Source organism: Lissotriton helveticus, chromosome 12 (genome assembly GCF_964261635.1).
Source record: "Lissotriton helveticus chromosome 12, aLisHel1.1, whole genome shotgun sequence".
In the NCBI taxonomy this organism is placed as follows: domain Eukaryota; kingdom Metazoa; phylum Chordata; class Amphibia; order Caudata; family Salamandridae; genus Lissotriton; species Lissotriton helveticus.
In genome coordinates this window covers 754205305-754226302 of record NC_136073.1, presented here as the reverse complement: position 1 = coordinate 754226302, position 20998 = coordinate 754205305, and the positions used below count along the sequence as shown (strand labels likewise).

At 43.3% G+C, this 20998-nt stretch overlaps 1 protein-coding gene across 1 annotated transcript in view; it reads right to left on the bottom strand.

The window, feature by feature from the left end:
* Window positions 1-807: 807 nt before the first annotated feature.
* Window positions 808-20998, bottom strand: part of MEX3A (mex-3 RNA binding family member A) — an 83566-nt gene continuing 63375 nt past the window's right edge. Inside the window, 1 exon segment of the mRNA XM_078670147.1 lies at window positions 808-2047. Within this exon segment, the coding sequence (XP_078526273.1) occupies window positions 957-2047 (1091 nt within the window). The 3' untranslated portion in view covers window positions 808-956.

Genomic DNA, 20998 nt, shown 5'->3' with positions numbered 1-20998 from the left:
ATGATATTCAAAGCTGCTGACAAGACCCCTTCGGCAGAAGAAAAAGTGGCCCTGAATCCCTGCTGTTTCTGTAGAGGTGTAGTAAACAGAAGAACACACAATTCCTACTGGTTGCTTGGAAGCACAGTTCCCACCTTGCATGGTCTTCCTTTTTAAGTAATACAAATGCAATGTTATTTAGCTGCTGCTGTTGTGGTGTTGTTTTTGTTGCTGAGGTAATAGTTGTGTCCTCCTGCTGCAGGTATCCCAGAGGTCGATTACTGAACTGCATTTATTATTACTATCGATGTTCAATTTATTTTGTTTGTCCAGTTTAAGTCAAAGGTTGCATCTGCCAGCTGAAAGTGGAATTGAAGAGATAGCTGCCCCCACCCATCCAGCGCCTGAGCCTGGGGCGGGCTAGTTACTCGATGCATGGGGGTGGCAGGATCCTGGTGTTTAAAGCTACAACAAAATATATTGACCCGCTTCCAGGAGAAGCGCACACTATAAGGCAGGTGGGGGAATTCCAGTGGTCTATTGGTCAATACAGGATATTTAGTAAAAAAAAAAAAAAAAAAAAAAAAAAACACGCACCCACTGGCTACCAATGACATCAGTTTATTTTGCCACAATCCAATGGTCTTGGGTAAGGGAGAGTCTGAAAGCGGTCCTAAAATGTACTCGCACTTCAGAATGGATGCAGGTGAAGTGGGCTTCCAAAAGTGTCTCTCGCCCCAAACATTGTAACCCCCCCACCCCCTCATTTGCCTCCGCCTCTGACAGAGGATGCTTTGCATTTTTCTCTGATTCCTAGGAGACCATGGGTCTAGGACAGTACAGAGCCAAACAAGTCTTTAACAAATGAAATTGCTTTTAAAATATGTGTTTTTCCATCTTTTGTGTCTCTTAAGACTTTGATTTAAAAAAAAGTTCTGAAGCGTATAAGGTCACCTTCTGGTACAGTCCTCAATCTCTTAGGAAAATATTCGGATGGCCTGGGTTGCTGAGGCGTGGCACACAGGGCACTCTGGCTCATTGCGTTCACAGATTCGGACAGCGCACTCCATGCAGAACAGATTGTGGCCGCATGGCACCAAGGCAGCAGTGACTTCGCTTTCAAAGCAAACCATGCACTCACGGTTGTCGGACACAGAGGTGCGAGTAGCAGTCAGCTTGGCAAAGCCAGCTAAAGTCTCTGGCTGGGTTCTCCGTTGCACAGCAGGGATGTTGGACTCCTGGATGGAGAGGGTTCTAAGAGAGTTAGTGTGGACTGCCCCCGTGCTGCCCGACCGTTGCTGTTTGGAGAATGGAACAGAGATGGGGTTGGTGTTCTCCTGTCCTCCCCACAACGGTGTCCCAGATTCTGAAACACTATAGTACACATCCTGTTTGTTGGAGCTATAGTTAGGGAAGAGGTATCCATAATTGAATTCATTCTGGTCATTCAGCCTTGGCGTCTCATAGACAGGATCTACAGTGCAGTCTCCAATGCAGCCCAGGCTGTTCTGCCGGAATGTCGAAAGTGGTTTGCAGCCAGAGGCTGGAGTGTGCACCCGCCATGACTCTGGGTACCGGTTCTCCATGCCAGAGTCCGGGCTGCTAGAGAGAAAGTCATTCTCATTATTGTACTCCAGGATTTTGCCTGTGCGGACAGCGATGTGCGTCTCAATCTCCTCCCGTGCTCGTTCGACATTCCCTGGAGCACCTGTGATCTCAAAGACTGGATCCCGATCTCTGCTGGGGGTGATGATGTATGTATTGGTCTGCTGCTGGATTCTCTTGATTGTTGCCCCCTTGGGGCCTACAACCAGCCCGACCACTCTATAGGGGACGCGGACACGGATCGTGACTTGACCTGGTAAAGTGGGAGCACTTCCAAAGGTTGTGCCTGCTTTGTTCCGGGAGGCACGGATCATGGAGAAATGCTCAGCCGCAGATATGATTTCCCTTCTTGCCATCGCCACATCTTCTCGCCGACCCGTGACCATGAACACTGGCTCTTCACCCCTCACCGGCGTCTTGATATAAGTATTGGTCTTTGCCCTTAGAGCCTTGATTTTGCAGCCTGAAGGATAAAAGAAAATAAATTAGGTCAACACCAGTAATCATATAGAATTTACAGATTAGATACAGATTCATGGCACAATACACTAAATATAATCACTTAAGTTCTTACATAAAATAGCAAGCTATGCAAATCAGTGGGGAATTAACGTATTCTTGCTTAGGTGACCAAAACATGTCACTTTTTTCAATTTGTTCTTCACTTCACTCATATCCCCCTGATCCTTGCCCCACCTCATTCTGAAACGCAAAAGCTTCTGAAAATTTTGCTTTCACAATTCTTTTTTTTTTATTTCAAAGTGTTTTATTAAATGTTATACAATACAAGAACACATTAGCTGCACAAACAATTTTAATTTACAACAATGTCAGAAAAACACCCTCAACTAGCCACTTAGCAGAAAGCACTATTAGGTTTTGACAAAACCAAACTCTATTTAACAATAAGTGAATCGAAAAAAGATATGTTGCACTAAGCCGCCTTTTTGCAATTTCTTAAGCATTGTGAATAAACTGCACCACCATTACCAAATGCAATGGTACTCATTTTACGAACTTGAGCAGGATGGAAGCCCGACATGGCCTTCCTAGGATTTCAACCGGTTACTGTGGGCCTAAAGACATAAGCAGCGAGTCTTCAACTCAAATTCATGGCGAGTAGTTCTGCATTATCCTCCGGGTAGTGGAATTATGAGACTCTGAAGTCCTGTTTTCCAGAAAATTATGAATTTGTTGCATCTGCTGCATAATCTGCAGATTCTAACAAAAACGCTCCAAATTTAAAACAGATTAAAAGTTACTAAAACCCAGGGACACGTTTTGCTGCACATTGGAAGGCTATTCGGAAAGCTTGATTGGTCGCCTTTTATTTGCTTGTACCTTTTTTTGGGTGTTAAACTGATACTAATACAATAAAACATTTGCCCATAGTTTTAACGTGTAAAAACGACAAAATATTACAGTAATTCTATCACAATAGGTGCAGCATTACGCTGCATAATTTGCCTTTTCTGGACCTATAATTTAGTCAACTCCAGTGCATAATTTTGACCTGCTCTGCTGCATAATGTCATTGGGTACTTCAAACAATAAGCTTATTTCTCAATCTGATCATGGTAAATTAACACCAAGCAACCCCAAGACACTCCATGGCAGGTGCCCACACGATAGTCTAGCCAAGCATAAGTACACTGTGAGGTATGAAGGGGTACACCAATTTAAGTTGTTTTGCATAGCAACATTTTTACAAAGACTGGCCCCAGTGCATCCTGGGATACTTGCTGAAATTCTTTGTCCATATGCAACACCTATTGAGACTGGGCTTGTTCCAACTGCGCCCAACAGATGATCGGTTTCTAGATGAGGACTGGGTCCTCTGGTGTGGAAAAAACACAGAATACGCATCTTATGAATGCCTCCTCAATGTGCTCTCTTTTCTAAGCGTTTAAGTGGCGTGATCAGCGAATGTTTAGCACAAAAGAACATTAAAAGAAAATATCATATTTCTTATTAAAGGACTTCCCAATAGTAAAACAATTGCCAACTCACTATCTATATAAACATGCATCTTCAATGCAATAGATCTCCCATTTACGCAAGTTTGAGCTATTGGCATTGTAAATGACAATGCCTTTTATTTATGTTTTGGTTTTTAAAACATAAATTAAAGGCATTGTCATATACAATGCCAATAGCTTAAACTCTTGCAAATGCGAGACCTATTGCATTCCAAATGCTTGACCCTTCTGCAGTAACAGAAACTCATTAAAGAAAATAGTGCTTACAGACTAAAGAAGACGTAGTGTGTAACAACCGAAGTAAAAGGGCCAGTCCTCATGGGAGGTTACAAATGAAGACAAGGCAGTAATAAGGAGGGACTAACAAACCCAATAACGAATCAGAAGCCAGCATTTACGAAGGATTATGGCAAAAGCCAATGACAAAAAACATGGGCGGAGAGTAGGCGGGGCTTCAAGTACATACTCCAATACAGCATGGCTCGCAGAACAGCACATGCACTTCCCAGGCTCGACCTAAAAAGTATTTTATGTTGGCTGATGCTTTGAACCCAAGTAATATTTCGTTTTTAAGACCTTTGTTACAAGTGTCCCATTTTTTTGGCTCCCTGAACAAACACCTACTTGGCTAGGGATTGCAACTACAAGCGTTCCGAATTTATGGCAAACAAGTACTAAATGCACTAAATTCTATAGCCCAATAATAATTACTGAATGGCAAACCTGCCAAAAATTGACAGTAGGGGTAAAAGGCCTGGTAAATGCATGGACATGTGATTTTTTTAGTGCTTACATCATAAGAAATCCATCCGTTATTCCAGATTTGACAAAGGAAACCTATATCTGGAGATAGTCATCACACATGGAAAATTTTAAACCCTGTTGTATCGCATTTTATTCTGTGGGATAATTGTTGGGTATGCCCAGACTTGCTCATGTTGCCACTGGATTCAAGCTAGCCTGGCCGAGGGGGGGTGATAATCCCAAACCGGTCTCAAGATGCGTGTTTCCAGTCCTGGGATGACCTGGCTTGGCAGTTCGAGCTGGACTGTTCCCATGAGGAGCAGGGTCAAGACTGATTTGCATATGGCTGGGGTGGCGAAGTGAGCTAAAGGACGAGGATGGATTCAACCCAGATCTGTGACTGGAGGTGGGTGTGTGTGTCTGAAAAGCTTCAGCGCTCCGTCCAACATCTCCTTGTGTACACTCCTAACTGTAGCCTAAATATTCGGATCCTAAACTAGTGACTTAAAACGGATAGGATAGTTCAGTGAAAACATTTTATTATCTATGGTATCTGCTCTGCAACATGCCTTTACGTTGGCCTCAAAATCCTCCACCATGCTCTGAAACTATACAAAAATGAATTTGGTTCATGGAGAAAAATAATCAAAATGCTTGCTTATGACTGAAATAAGAAACTGGGGATAGAACCTTAAAACACATTCTAGGGAAGCTGGATAAAATTATTTTCTTAATTAGGAGAACGCTTCAAAACCCATAGTGGAAAAGAGAATTTTAAGATGGCAGTGATGCTTTGTTGTCCCATGGTGGACATGATTCTGAGCCATACTTAAGTCCTTATGGTAGATGTGGAATAATGTGCATTTAAACACAGAACAAAAATTTAATTTGCAAAACCATTGTTACTGGTGAATATTTTTTTCCTTAAGCGGCAATGAACAGTACTTAGTTAAACCATTTAAATAAACGCAATAAAATGTTTCTTTAATGACTCGCGGTGAGCCCAACGAATCCCATTAAATTGAATGGAATTTTAAATAGAACTTTCAGCTTTGAATCCTTAGAAGTATTTTTAACTTGTTGACTTCCAGTTTTTTTCTTTGACATTTGTGTCAGTCCACCTTCCTATCTGCTTAGGAAGGGACTCCTAATTCAACAAGCTATGCTGCCATCTGACTTGCTCTAGATTTGAACAAGCATTTGCAATGCAATAGGTCTTGCAATTGCGAGACTTTGAGCTATTGGCATTGTAAATGCCAATGCCTTTTATTTAGGTGTTTAAAAAACCTGCAATAATAAAAAGGCATTGTCATTTACAATACCAGTAGGTCAAAGTTTTTAAAATGCAAGACCTTTTGCATTGCAAAAGTTTGTTGTTTACAAGCGCCCTATGCTGCTCTTTCACATTAATAGAGGCCACACCCCTTTCATTAGAGGAGGCGTCTCTAAAGAATGGTCAGCGGCTGCTATTATAGGGATAGTGTGGTACAAGGGGCCTTTATGTAAAAGTTCACCATGAAAGCATGCATGGCTGGCTGAATGTTGCAGGAAAGCATGTAGTGCCGGCATTAGGAGAATCACATTAAAGAAAATAGGGCTTACAGACTAAATAGGACGTACTGTGTAACAACTGAAGTAAACGGGCCAGTCCTCATGGAAGGTTAACGAATGAAGACAAGGCGGTACTAAGGAGGGCCTAACAAGCTCATTAACCTATCAGAAGCCAGCATTTACGAAGTACAATGACACAAGCCAATGACAAATATGGGCACAGAGACGGGTGGGGCTTCAAGTCTATACTCCAATACAGCATGCCCCACAGAGCAGCGCATGCGCTGCCCATGCTTGACCTAAAAACTGGAGGCATCAAGATTTCAAACGACTTCCACTAACTGTGTCATGGAACCATTTAAAGTCCAAAACATTATGCATAGAGGCATTTTCTTACACAAATAAAACTTCAAGCCATTTTATAATGTTCTCTCCCAAAAGAAGACAACAAAAGAGGCAGTGACATACACACATAGTGTATATATTATATATATATATATATATATATATATATATATATATATATATATATACACACACACACACACACACACACACATAAATATATACACACACACATATATACACACATACACATATATATACTCACACACACACCCATACATACATATTATTTTTTTAAGGCCAGAAGTTTCCCAAAGGGTAATGATCCCAAATTGGAAGGCTATTGAAATCGACCTCTTCCCACATCTCCAAATAAATGCAGAAAAACTATTCAACGTTAAAAGAAAAAGGAAATTATTTCTGTTGGCTGAAAATGAACACTGGGAATAGGCAGGTATGCAAGATTGCAGGGGGAAAGAGTCCAAGATATGCAAAAAAACAGATAAAAGACAACGCTTCTACAATATGTTTGACATAAAACATCTAAAAGCTGTCAGAAGGTGGGGCCAAAAATTCTGACTGGCTGCACTTCTTACAATTGGCATCGGATACCTTGAAAGCCATATTAAACCTGGTGCTCTCATACCTACTCGGCTCACAAGGCCCTCTCACATGACCACTTCTTTTACATACATTTTTAAATTCTAACTTGTACAAAAAGCAAAATCATTCTAGTGTTGTTCTTGTGCATTGTGACTAATACTGAAGTATAAATTAACAGGATGTACAGTCAGCTCTACTTTGTAGCATTTTGGATTGCGTTCCTTTATGACACATTTACCGGGTGTCCCAGGGTTTTTAAGAGATGCCCCCGTATGCATGTATGTATGTATGTTTGGATTTATATAGCGCTTATAACCCAGGGGTCTCTAAGCGCTTTGCCTTGGGAACCCGTCCTGGCTTTTCCCTGTGAAATAGCCCCCACAGGGCATCCCCAAGGTGAAAGCCAGGCATCCCGCTGCGGGGGCCGTTGTGGAGATTAAGCAAGCTTAATGCCCAGAGTTGCAGAGTGTGAACCCATGATTAGGTCAGGCACCGAAGCGAGAATTATCGGGTCCGTGGACATTTGAGCTCGAGACCCTGCCGCGTCGGGAATTGAACCCTGGTCCCGGGTCTGACCTCTGCTTCAGGGTCTGCCTGCTCTAACCAGTGAGCCACACTTCTCCACAGACATTATAATGTCTGGCAGTGTGGGACAACAAAAACCTTCACAAAGTTTGGTGTGTAAGAGGCCGGAAGAATTTTTTTTTATAATAAATAAATAAATAAATTTTAAAAACATCAGCTACAGTCACCTCTCCAGAGTACCCGGCTAGTGGTACTTACATCATGAACGGAGATGAGAACCCTTATATCTGGGCCAACACCCAGCAGCAGCCCGTGCAGATAAGAGCGGTGGGGGGGGGAATTTCGAGATACGACCACGAGAGAAAATTATTTATTTAATTTCCCCTCGTGGTCGTCTCAAAATCCCCCCACCTGGCCCCAACGCGGCACTGGCCGCAGCTGCCACCACCAGAGGTAAAGGGGGAGTTTGCTCACAAGCCCCATGGAAAACAATGCATTTGTACACTAGCACTTCTGATGTGGTTTGCTTTTTGTACTGAGTTTGGATTTCTGCTGTGACTCCAGGCTTACTAAATGGTCTGAACCACTTTAAACTCTGCATGGAAAGGACCTGCCCATTCATCTTCAGTGCAGCTAGTGTGGTGCTGGCAAAGCCTGGGCTCAGGCACTTGGCTGGCTGAGAGAGGTGCATTTCAAGTAAAAATTCACATAAAAGTTCAGTTAAGCGGTTGTGAAGCAGAAGGTATTCATCTGGCTTGGGGGGCACATTACAGTAACATGCCTTTTTAAACCGCAGCCTCATCTCTCCTAAAAACATGAAGCCAAGTGAAACCACCAATGCAGAACTGGCGAGAGTGACTGACACAGCTGTAGAAAAATGTGTTTTGGCAGAAACAATGTTATTGAACTGGATTTCAATGTATTCTTTGGGATAAGGAGTTCTGAGAAACAAAAGTGCAATATATTTTTCCTGTCAGAAAATAAAATGTGCATAATTAAACTACTAGAGGTTGATGGTAAGGCTATGCTTATGCAAGCCTGCTGTCATGAGGGGAAGGGGAGCCTGCCAGCAGCTTTAGTGCAAAGGATTGGATGCATAAAATGTAGGAAGGGCTGGGATGGATGAGATAGTAAGGGTCTGTTCCTTCTGGATGGAAAGTTCATGGTCGATGGTAAAGGGCCTATGTGAGATAGAAGGACATGAAGGCTCTTGACTGCACAGACTTACAGGAGAAGGCACATTTTATGTTGTAGCGTATCTGAAATGCCTTTATTTGCTTTGGAGGGAAACATTTTTTTTAGAAGAATTTGCATCCGATTTTGCCATATGCATTTTCACCTCACAGTCTAGGATTTGGATGCAGGAATATACATTAGATGGGACTTTGCTTATACCATTATTTTTGCAACTGCTTCTTCCGCATAATGATTTTGATGAACTTGCCACATAATAGATCATCTTCCGCATAATTTGCAGGCTTTAACCCAAAAACAAATTATTTCTAGCGCAAATGGATCACAAGCTACAACATGTGTTTCTGCGCAGTGGCACCCTTTTTGTCAAGCAGACAAGTCAACTTTCGGCAGATATATTGTATTGTAATTGCATTTATATGGCGCTTACTATCCCTGATGAGGCGTCAAAGCGCTTTTTCGGCGAGTAGCATGCTACTCCGGAACCGATAAAAGGATTAAGTGTTGAATTAGTTCAGTGAAATATCAAAGTAATTAGAAGTGGTTGATAGGTTAGTCATAGGAAAAAAAGGTTTGTATTTATATAGCGCTTGTCATTCCCGATGTGGTGTTGAAGCGCCATTTCTTTGTTTTTGGGGGCATTATCACGCTACTCCGGAAACCCATAAAGGATTAGTGGGGATTAGTGGGGAATTAGTATGGTGAAATATGAAAGTAATTTTAGTGGTGAATATTAGTGTGACCTCCGCTAAAGGGTGACTTGTTTCCATATCAAATGCAATTGAATAAGAACTCTCCTTGTACCAAAACGAGCAGGGGCCAGAAAACAAGCACAACTTCCTGTAAAAAAAAAGCTTACAACAAGCTTTACTCACACAATGCTGGTAGGTGTATTTGGGTCATTGTGTTGGATAGTGCGGTTTAAGGTTTCTTTTGACAGACACTGGTGGTTGTAGTGGGGAAAAAATCTATGGCAAGAGCTGAGCAGTGTTCCGACGCAAAAGAGCACTGCCAGTGCTTGGGGAAGATGATAAGGGAGAAGAAAGGACAGCTGCAGGATCCTTAAGGGATGGTGTACTTCTGGAAACTTAAGTAACAGGGACTCTGCAGGAGTTAGTGTCGATGGGGTGATACATTCTGGAGGAGGAGAGCATGGTAGGGTTGAGAGGAATATCAGTCACAAGAAAGAGAGAGTTCCTACATTTTTTGATGGAGAGTTCTACAGGATCAAAAACAGAGGAAGCACTAGGGGGAACGTGGGACAAAGAAAGATGCAGAAGACCAGAGGGAGTAAGTGCTGTAGGATCCTCAGTCTTGAGTCTCAGCGTCTGGCAGGATGGGCAAGTTTTGAAGTGTGATCCCATTTAAACCAATGGTGAGAAAACATTTTTTCCAGTCAAGGAAGGTTTTCAGAGCATGTAATCCCATTCAGGTAAATGGGAGAGATTTTGCTTATCTGAAGGGAGAAAATGAGCACGCTTGCAGGGTGGCACTCTCAAGAGGAGGGTGAGTTGAGTGGTATGTCAGGGAGAAAGAGTGTGCTGCCAGAGATTGGAAGGTTAGCATAGTGGCGATAAGGATGGGAGGAAAGCTTCGGGAGTCAGTGGGTGGTGGGGAGGACGGGCATTAGGCAGGAGACTTTGCGGGCTTGGCAGAAACAATGCAGAAGTCAGCAGTGAGAAAGAGCTGTGGGAACCGGGAGAGAGGTAAAGAGAAGAACAGCCCACTCCTTTACTCCTTATGCCCCAGAACAATCCCCACTGTGCAGTTGAATAAGCCCCCCTTTGCTTTGAAAAAATACAATCACTTCATGCACACCAACTTGTGTATGTGTGTGCCGGGGTGGGAGGGATGATGTGAAAACCGTTTCTTCAGGGGTACTACGCTTTATAAAGTTTGAAGACCGCTATATTATTCTGACATCAATCAGGAGAACTCACCCCCCACTCAAGAGTTAAAATGTGCATTGAATTCAAAACAGTGAATACTGCTTCAAAATGTGCTGCATTAGCCCTCATAACTTGGCTTTTCTTGATGCACAATTTAGTTAACCTTGAAACATAATTTGGTCCTCATAGCTACATAATTACAGCAGCCCTGATCAAAACTTGGATATGGAAACCATCTTGCACACGTGGGGAGGAAAAATGCCTGGAGTTGCCCCCTATCTTTCAACTGATTCCGTTTTTGGGAACAACATAAACTGGCCAACTTCATCTCCCAACCCCCCTGGCAGGTTAAGTGGCTGGCCACCGGCAAGTCCCTTTCTGCAAACCCCACTGCACATGCCCAAAGGCCATGCTCAGTGGGGGGGTTGGAAATTAACTGCTTTATAAAAAATTATAGTAACCGGAAAACAGCTAAAAACTGAATTATTATTCTAGCTGAACTCTGATATGCCAAAAAAAATGGCGTTCATGTTCTGCTGTTGTCTATAGCTTTGCTAGCCAGTTGCATCCCAGTCGTTCAACGTGTAATGAGTCGTAAATTGAAATTGGCTACATTTGTCCAAGTGCATCACGATTTGGGAACACAGATATGCTTTAGAGGCTTTTTTGCACACAGGTCAAATGTTTGGTTTAGAAGGCCGGGATGGGTCTCTAGCCCATCCAGTGACGATGGGCTACAGATTAGCAGAGCAGTGGGTTAGAATATCTTTATAAAACTCTTCAGCACGTGGAGATCGGAAATGGGATTAGTACTGAGCGCCGCCAGATTAAATAAAAATAAATTAGGCAAGGGAGCAGATAGTATGCACGCTGCTGTAATGACAAGTTTAATGCTAACAAGAACTGGGCCTTCTAAATGCATATTTCAGACATTGCACTTGTGCAAGTTTGCACCAATTCGGCTCGCCCAGACTGCAGTGGTGCAGGTGTGATTTTGCAGGGACTTGCAGCTACTGGCCAGAGCAAAAAAAATACTAGGCTCTGGGAGATTGAATAATTTTTTACACTGGCCAGACTGTGCAAACGTCCGTGCAAAATTAACCAGCACCTGCGCCGCCCAGGCATTCGTGATATGTTTGTGCAAAGAGGCGTGAAATCCCGGAAGCTCCGTCACGCCTCCTACCGGGCCTAGCAAAGAGGCAGTTGGCGGCAGGGACGTGCCACCGCTCTGGTTCTATCGAGTCTCCCTTCCCAGCGGAGCGCGCGCTCTCCAGGGACGGCGGGCAGAGCATCCTCACTTCCGGTTTCAGTCGATGACTCAGGCCTGCGAGTCCGAGAAAACCCAGCTCTCGTCAAATCAATTAGTGTATTTATGCCACTCGCAGTTCGTTTATTTAGAAAATATGGCAATTAAATTAAACTCAAACCCGTGAGCAGGCAGCAGCAATAGGAACAGTCCAGGCTGGGAGGTGGCTTTTGAAACTCTGAGCCCTAGAAAAGAGGCAACAGAGGACAGGCGCCGCATGGGTTGAAGAAAAGAGTCATATTCACACTGAACGGTACAGAGGAATACGATTCTGAAGAGTGTCTATTAAACATTTTATTAAAAGAGCCTCTTTGTTGCAAAACATAAGGGACTTCCTAAAATTCCTGCACATGGCTCAAGGGCAGAGTAAATAAAAAAAATAAAAAATACTAACACACCTTAACCCAACTCACAAATAAAGGGAAACAGGAGATCTCAAACAAGTTGGAAAGTAAAAAAATATATAATAAAAAAAAAAGAATATGATCGAGTAATCTTTTTCATCTCTAATCTGACAGATCAGTACAAGATGTGACAGGGGAAGAGAAAGAATGACAAAAGAGAAAGGCGTAATGGGCTAATAAAGGATTCAGTGCTGCTTGTAAGGGGGCATGGCAGGTTAGACTAGGAAAAAGAAGCACACATTTTAAAAAACAAATTAAATGAAGAAAATATCCAAAATCACATTGTGCGCACAGCGAAAGCATGTAGGGCCTAAAGGTTTATTTAGAAGACGTCCGAATGGTCTCAATTGAGTTAACAGACCCAATGCAACCCCCCAAATTAATAATCTACAAGCGTTTTCCTGAGAAAATAATATAGTTATTAGTGTTCATTCTTTATCTTTCCTCGACATGCTGCATACCTATACGTTTGTTTTTGTATTTTAAGTAAGGCATATTCAAAGGAAGAGCAATGGATTTTTCTTCTCCTTGTTTTCATGTGAGGATTGCTCACATCCGACAGATTGCCCACTTGCAGTGTGAGGTCATCGTCTATTATTGCTTGTGAGCAACGGATTTGAAAAACAAAAAAAATAAAAATAAACGAAGGCATCAGCAGAAAGAAGAGAAGTTCTATTCCTACACGGAAAGCCCCTTTTTCATATTCAGCTATTCAGCTACTCGAGTGTCGGCTCCTTCGGGAGATACTAGATGGACATCTCAAAGAAAGAACCCTCTCACCAAGTTCTGAAACTGTAAGGCTCCATTTCACAGAACCGGAAGGAGGGGCTTTGGGTCAGCCCTCTGCATCCATTGGTCTGTTCACCTGTCCCGTTCACAATTTGCTTCAACCAACCACAGCAAAAAGCAGAGACCATGCTCAGCCACTACAGCCATTGGTTCGCTTGTACTAGGTGCAGTGGCATTTAACTTATTACATTATGTGTATCCACCACCTTATTACATTGTGTGTATCCACCTAAAAAGAAGTGCACGTCATTGCCGGGGCGAGTGAACCAGTACTTCACTTTGCTGATGCTTTTTTCTTCACATTTTGCTTGCTTTTTTATTTCCTGGTCACCCTTGGGTGCTTTAACTACCATTTCAGATTACAGTATTTCAAAGCCAACAAAATATTTACTTTATGGCAGTAAAGATCCCATTATTCCATGATGTTATTTACAAATAAAAGGGGTTCTATACTTGTTCGAAGATTACCCACATTTTGGTAACCGCCCCCACCATTCTATTGAATGTGCCATTTTTTTTGGCTCCAACATTTTTACTACAAGACTATGGCTACCATGTTTAGTCGATTCTTTTATTTTTTTTTCCATTTTATTTCTGGGCATAGATATGCAATAAAAATAAAAATATAACAATCCCACTAGTTCGCCAAGGCCAGACCTATTAGCTCCACTAAATGCCAGTTTTATTTTTTATGGGGCACGGCAGATATAGAGTTCCACTTAATTGGTTTGCAGTTAAGAATCACATACACTTTTTTTGGCAAAGGTGACAACAAGGCATGCTCATTTTAGGTCTCATTCCACCATCTATCTGTGCAACTTTTCTGCAACTTACAAGAAGAAAATATTCCTGCTCGCCCCACAACTGTATGCTGTTAGGTAAACGTTATTGGCTTAGATTCAGGGACAGCAAACACACCCACTTTGCTTACTCACATTTGGAAATAATCATGGACGCCCAATTACTTTCTGCACCATAAAAGTAGCGACGATTACATCATCACGAATACCTTTCTTTTGGAAGGGCCATGGCATAGTTTGGGGTTAACTATCCTTTTTGTGTCGGGACATGACAAACTTGCACTAAGTTGGTTCTTACCTGTAAATGTAACAACAAACTAAAAACAAGCACTGGCAAAGCCAAGAGATCTGCATGCCTTTCCAGTTATAAGCCAAAGCTTCCGGGTATGCGGAATTCGTTTTTCATTTTATACACCTCCCAGTCCTCACACAGACACAAGGTCCTTGTACCATAGGCTCCACCAACCTCACTCAGAGGTCCCCCTGTTCCTCCGTCTCCAAAGGCATGCAGGCAAAGATTCGACCAACTGAACTAGGGAAGATGCTACCGGCAGCCACATCTTCAGGCCCGCAATGCTGATTTAGCTGCTGGTTGTTGTACACACCCATGAATTAATTTTCCTTACAATTAACAGTTCACCAATAAGTTAATTGGAACATATCTACAATTCATTAAAAAAACAATAAAAATGTTCCCATCGAGAAAATGAACCTGAGAAGATTACTCTCAAACACTCGTGGATCACAGTGAACACCTCCCTACACCGCTTTTGAATAAAGTTGCTAGTTACGATATATATATATATATACACACACATACACACACACACACATACATATATACATACACCGGAAACCTCCAGGCACCTCAGGTTAAATCCACCTCAAGCGGGCTATTGCAAGGAACACGTGCCAGGGACGTGCCAGAAAATTTGTAGAAAATATGTATCACCGATGTTGGTGTTGAGGGGAGTCCCCAGGGCAGGGAGGCGTAGCTCTCTTTCTTTAGGGCACTCCGCTCCAGGGGTCAGGCACCCCTTCCCCTATATTTAAGCAATGGCCCAGGAGTGGGGTCCAATAGGGCCACTATTGGCTTGAGAGGGGGGGGGGGGGACGGACACATCTGCTCCTACACTTAGAAGCTCCCAGAAGTCGAAGTCCCCTTGGCCCCTTGTGGCTCGAGGAGGGGAGGCATGCAGCCCCCTCCACTTTACAAATCTTTTGGCCCGAGAGATGAGGACCACGGGCCCGAAGTGGTTGAGGATAGGTGTTATCATGACACCTCCCTTAAAAAAAAAAAAAACTTTGGGGGGGGGGGGGTGTTCCCAGAGCCCAAAGTGACTTGGTAGGGGGGCTACACCAACTGGTTGGATGCTGGGCCTGCGGCCATCCCCACGGCATGGTCGGCTGAACCCCACAGCATGGTCAGCTGAAGGCTGTGCACAGCCTGGAGTTGGCTGCCTGTGGGGGTTGCGGGCAGGGCCTGGTTGCTGGCCCTTCCCTGTGGTCAGCCCCTCGCCGTGCATTGGGAAAATGTTACTTTATGTTTATGGGGAAAAAAAGTACTAGAAATCCACTGGAAAGAAAAACAAAGATTAAAGTAATGTTATACTTAGGTGACAATTTCAGAAACAAAGTACCCTTTCAAATGTATAAAACTACTGAAATTGACCTTTTATGGTCCCCTCTGGTAATTGTCACCCAACTAGAACGTTACTTTAAAAACCAAGGCTAAAGTGAATATATACATGTGAATGACATGCAGGTAGAACGTACTGTGGATTTTTAGGACTCTCCATAATGTAAGAAGAAACAGTTCTTGAATGCATCTCTCCTATGTGCTTTGTTCTCCTACACGAGTGGGTCAATAGTGCAGAAATACGGTCTACCAGACGTTCTAGATTAGCATTCTGCATGCAATGAGTACAGCAAAAACAGAGCGGTTTTCACAGTGTAAGTGTGTGCGCGTGCCTGGCTGCGGAATGGGCCAAAAACATTTGTACTTTATAGATTTTAAAAAAAATGCATAGTCCACAAATATTACTGATCTAAGCGCATGGATTGTGCAATAAACATCCCTTGGACACGAGACTTGCAACATTCCTTCTAGAATACATAAAGTAGCTGAAGACATAATTTCAAGAAGCATCAGAAAATCCCCAGAGCCAACAAGTCCTGCCCTTTCTTGTGAGCACCAACAACAACTACTCTCCACGATGCGGTCTGGAACAGTGCTCTTCAGTCAGATCCACACTTCATAAACAGAACTGTAATACAATGCAACACACACCTCATACAAACATGAATAAGTCACATAAAACGATACGGCTGGACGATCACAAGGAATGACAACAAAAAATACAAAGGAGCTGAGAGGGAGGTTAACTACAATCAATATTATAACAGAGGCCAGGAACTGTTTAATTATGTACTAGGAGTTATGTAACAAACACGCAGTGCACAGCATGCCAAGAAAACACAGCGGCTAGTACTGAAACTAGGTACTAGATGCGTGACCGGGAGTCAAGTCTCATCCGCTTCCTTATTGGCAGCCCAGCCCTGCACGAGATTTTTTATTTTATGCGATTTTATATAGCGCGAACCTTACCCGAAGGTGTCCGAGCGCTTTACAAAAGAACCAATAGCGTTACGTAAGGACATGAGTTACATAACAGATACAAACAGAACAAATTGCAAATTTACAAGTTGTAAAGTGACTCAAGGAAGAGATACAAACAGAAAAAATTGCAAATGTACAAGTTGTAAAGTCACTCAAGGAAGAAATCCAAACAGATAAACTCTAAAATCACATAGGATTGGTAGCAAGTACAAAGGTCTACTATATATACTAGCGGTTAGAGTTATATATACATACAAATAGTTAATTCACTCAGGATTACATTTAAACAGCTTATAACTACGCCACCTTCGTGAATTTTTATTGGTTAGCTCATCTCCTGAAATGTTCAAGTAAATTGACTATAAAACCTATTCCATGAAAACATACCCTGCAAAAGTACAATTAACCCCACCAATCAGGTCCCTCGCGTGGCTCTCTGTGCTTCAGGCAACGCCCAAGTTTCCCAACTGAGAGAGGAGAGACGCAGGTAAACAAACATGACGTCATTTAGCTGGGGAGCAGGCCCTCGGTGACAGGCCGCCCGCCTTGGAAAGGCCTCGGCAGCGGCCCAGACAAGCCTCGCGGGGATTCCCGGGGAGGAGGGCACTCGTCCGCGCGCCCGAGGAGACAAAGGGCGCAACGTGGGGGCGTGGCCGAGGCTTACGGGTGCCGCGAGGAGCCACGCTATTGAGCGTGCCGTGACTCAGCCTCCAGGGAGGCCTAATTGCACAGTTTCCTGCAGACGCTACACTTCACCAGCAGGAATACTCTCCCTGGGGGGTTTCATGTTTAAATATGACATAGGTTGTCATAATTATGCGTCTCTCTGTGAAGGCAGCCTCACATACTACATGCCCCATTGTTCAAGGCTGAATTCTGCGAGGTATTAGGGCTGGGGCTATACTGGGACGAAACTTGAACTTCAAGAGAAACATCAGCTTCACCAGTTCTCTTAAAATGAGTTTATCCTTGTAGCAGGCCACAAATTGAGAGCCTGCTGACCACAACATTTTCACCGCCTTTGTCCTTGGGATACATCCCACAGAAGGAGGAAAAGCGCAGACTCCTTCCAGATCCCCGTTACAGACCATAGACCACAATCAACCATGTAAATTTATGTATAAAATACAGAAGCACTAACATGCTTCAGTTCACAGCTCTGATCCAGTGAACCAACTTCACCAGTGACAAAGTGTCAAATCAACAGGAAAACAAAATGGCGACAAAAATTAAAAATGAATGTCGGGTAATGAGGCATTTTCTGTGGGTCGTGGCCGAAACAACACAGTCAACACTGTTTGCGACTGCTGTCTCTCGGCCAGAGATACTGTTTCGTTTAATTTGAATAGCCAGCATGAGGTTTTGTACATTGACCAGCCAAGGGTAGCGATAGCAAGCAGCCAGAGCACAACTTACTTTAAATTCAACGTGTCGTAAGTTTTATTGCTTTCAGGCTTATATATTAGCGTTGAATATCTTGTTACCACACTGATCTTGTTTCTTTTTGTTCATTAAGGCAATTTTGAATTGGCCATGCAAAAGATCCCATTTCTTAAGTATTAGGCTGTGACTGGTGATGGATTAAACCCAGATCAGTTGACTGGGGGTGAGTGTTTGATTTGCTCAAACGCTCCGTCCATCATCCCCTTTTGTATCGCTTTGTTCGCCCTAAGTGTGGCAGGGTATGCTCAGACGTGAGTCCCTTGCTCATTTGGCCACTGGATTCAAGATAGCCTGGCTGATGAGGATTATGAATCCGAAACCGGTCCCAGGATGCTTGTTTACGGTCCAGGGAAGACATGGCTTGGCAGTTCGGGCTGGACTGTTCCCATGAGGCACAGGGTCAGACTGATTTGCATATGGCCATGTCTGAACTGGGGTGGCTGAGTGGGCTAAAGAATGGTGATGGATTAACCCCAGATCAGTTGACTGGGGGTGAGTGTTTGATTTGGTCAAACGCTCCGTCCATCATCCCCTTTTGTATCGCTTAGGCTGCGATTATACTTACATAAACTACGCCGGCTGTCGAGATTTCTTAAACACGCTTCTTAGTCCACACCTCTTTTAGACACTTCCAGCCACCAATCATTTCCTTCCCACGTAAAGCTTTCTCTCCATATTCAAGAACTGTCTTAAGAGCACACATTTCAGCCTAATCTTCAGTGCACAGATCTCTTCCTATGGACTTCATATTACCCCAACCAGATCAGGTTCTATGCCACAGGTATGCAAGAACCAGCGGTATATGCAGGAGCAGTGGGTTGCAGGTAAGTACTTGTTTTAGGTCAAATGTTCTAACTGTTCTCCTTTCTCCGTCTACACACCCAGGATCTGGAACATCCCAACTGACTTGTTAACTACTTCATCCCTGTTGCAAATCAGAAACAAACTACAGATAAGGCTTCTTCAATGAATCCTTACCTCAAACCGCAAAAAATCTTTAGATAATTGCCTCATTATAAACAATCCAAATAGCAATGTTGGCCCTTCCTAGGCATGCCATTGCTTTCAAGGTAGATTTTTGCTATATCAATACCAACAGATACTACAAGCATTATGGTTGCCTTCAAAATACTATGTAGCACATGGGAACTCGCAAACATTTGCCCAGGGTAGAGGGTGGGTGGCAAGCAGAAGCCACAATAAAGCTTGGCTCGTTTTGGCCTTTATGCTCGAGGGTTCAAGAGGACCTCTAGCTGAGCCAGAGTGCTGCCTCGAGTTACCCAAACATTGAATTTTGATTTTTTTTTTAACATATAAAAGTCTTCACTAACATCAGACATACATTCACATGTCTACATGCACAGGATCGGACACATCCTGTAATCAAAATAGAGCATCCACATTAAAAAACACATAAGCATAATACAAGACCGAGGAACTCCTGCCTTTTCAGCCCAAATGTGTGGGTTTTATTCCACGTTTCACAGTGAAAACATTACTAACACTTCATTCCCACACAAGTAAGTTGGGAATGGAGATATTCCTGGGTTTTGTTCACATGCTTCACATTTGTTTTCATTCTACAGCCCCCAACCCCGCCCTTCCCCCAATCCACCTAGGTAAAAACACAGCATCATGGAAAGACTGAGCTCCGAGGGAATGGCCTGGGCCTTGCAGCACAACACTCAAATTCCCACACTGGACTGTTCCTGGGAGAGCCTCACAGCCTCTGGACAAGAGTTAACCCAGGCAGCTGCACACAGCGTAAGCGTTTATATTCACCCGGCAGCGCTACAAAATCTCGCGTTACAATATGAAGGCCCTCCCTTGCAGGAAAGAGGTCTTCATTCATCCAAGTGGGGCTTCCTGTGCACAACGGCCTGCTCAACAGTACACTGCTAGCCGTGGCTTAACACAGGACCCCGCAGCCACCGCGTTGCGGGCTCCCCCCTCAGCACAATCATCTGGCCAGAGAGCTCCTGATTGAGTCCGGAAGGGGGCCCTCCATAAACCTTGCAGGGGGCCCCCTCAAGTTTCGTTACACCAGTAACTGTTAGACTGGCCTTAAGGGTCCCACCATCCGTCTCAACCATGTGTGAAATCATTGCACCTTGTAAAGAATTCTGCACTGGGTCCAAAAAAAAAAAAAAAAAAAAAACGTGACCCACCCACACCCACAGCAAAACTGGTCAAGAATCTTTGAAAAACGTGGCGGAGGTAACGCTAGGCCTTAAAGCTTGGTAAGACATCTGCTGTCCAGTGGAAGCAGCATGACTGTCCATCATGCAATCCCTTAAACCGGCCGTTCTTTACAGCTTGACTTCTGTAGATCCCCACTGAATCGTATTTGGAATCAGAGCACCCACAACTGAGACATAACTGGGAGGCAGGGACTCTGCCTACGCAATCAAGGATTTGAACCTCAACATAACACACAAAAAGCCACAAACAAGAATTCAAACAAATGATGCACTATTTCTTTAATTCACAAACGAATATAATAAAAGAAAAAAAATAATCTTTTAATGGGAATGATGGAGCTTTTTTAAATTTAGTTGAAGCCATCCATCGTCCATACTATAGTTCGATGTACTTGCATTGCTCCCACAAATCTATCTGAGGATACAAACTTTATTTTTAGCTTCCGACTTATTCGGAGCAATTGCGGATCCTTTGAGTAGGTGTTGCGGACCACAGATTAGAAAGCAATGCCTTTAAGTGCAGAGGTACCAACCGGTAGGAGCCTCTGAGGGTTAGTGCTGGCCCTTAAAGCAAGAAAAGGAGCAAAAAAGGTTGATGCTGGAGTCCTCAAGAGCCATAAATAACAAGCATTGGCAAAGGCAATAGGACTGGTATTGGCAGCAGACCTTTGGGCTTTATCGGTGCTCGTTTTGTTTCCCAACGTTCTATGGGAAACAATTACAGAAAATGTTTTTTAACATGCAAATACATGCACAGACAGGTACAAGGAAGGCCATTATGAAATCGTTTTTATAATCAACTTTTACAAATATTGAAGTCTGGTCACCTTTTAATGCAAGAGAATGCACTAGCACCGATGGCCATGTTACCATGTTTAAAAATCATTAAATAATGATGTGTTACTATTACAAAATGTGGCACTTTTTCCCCTTACAGTCTGTGTTGCTTCCCCTGGCAACTTCGGTGTTGCTTGACCCACCGGGACCCTCCATGTAACGCCCAGACACGTGCCCTCCATCT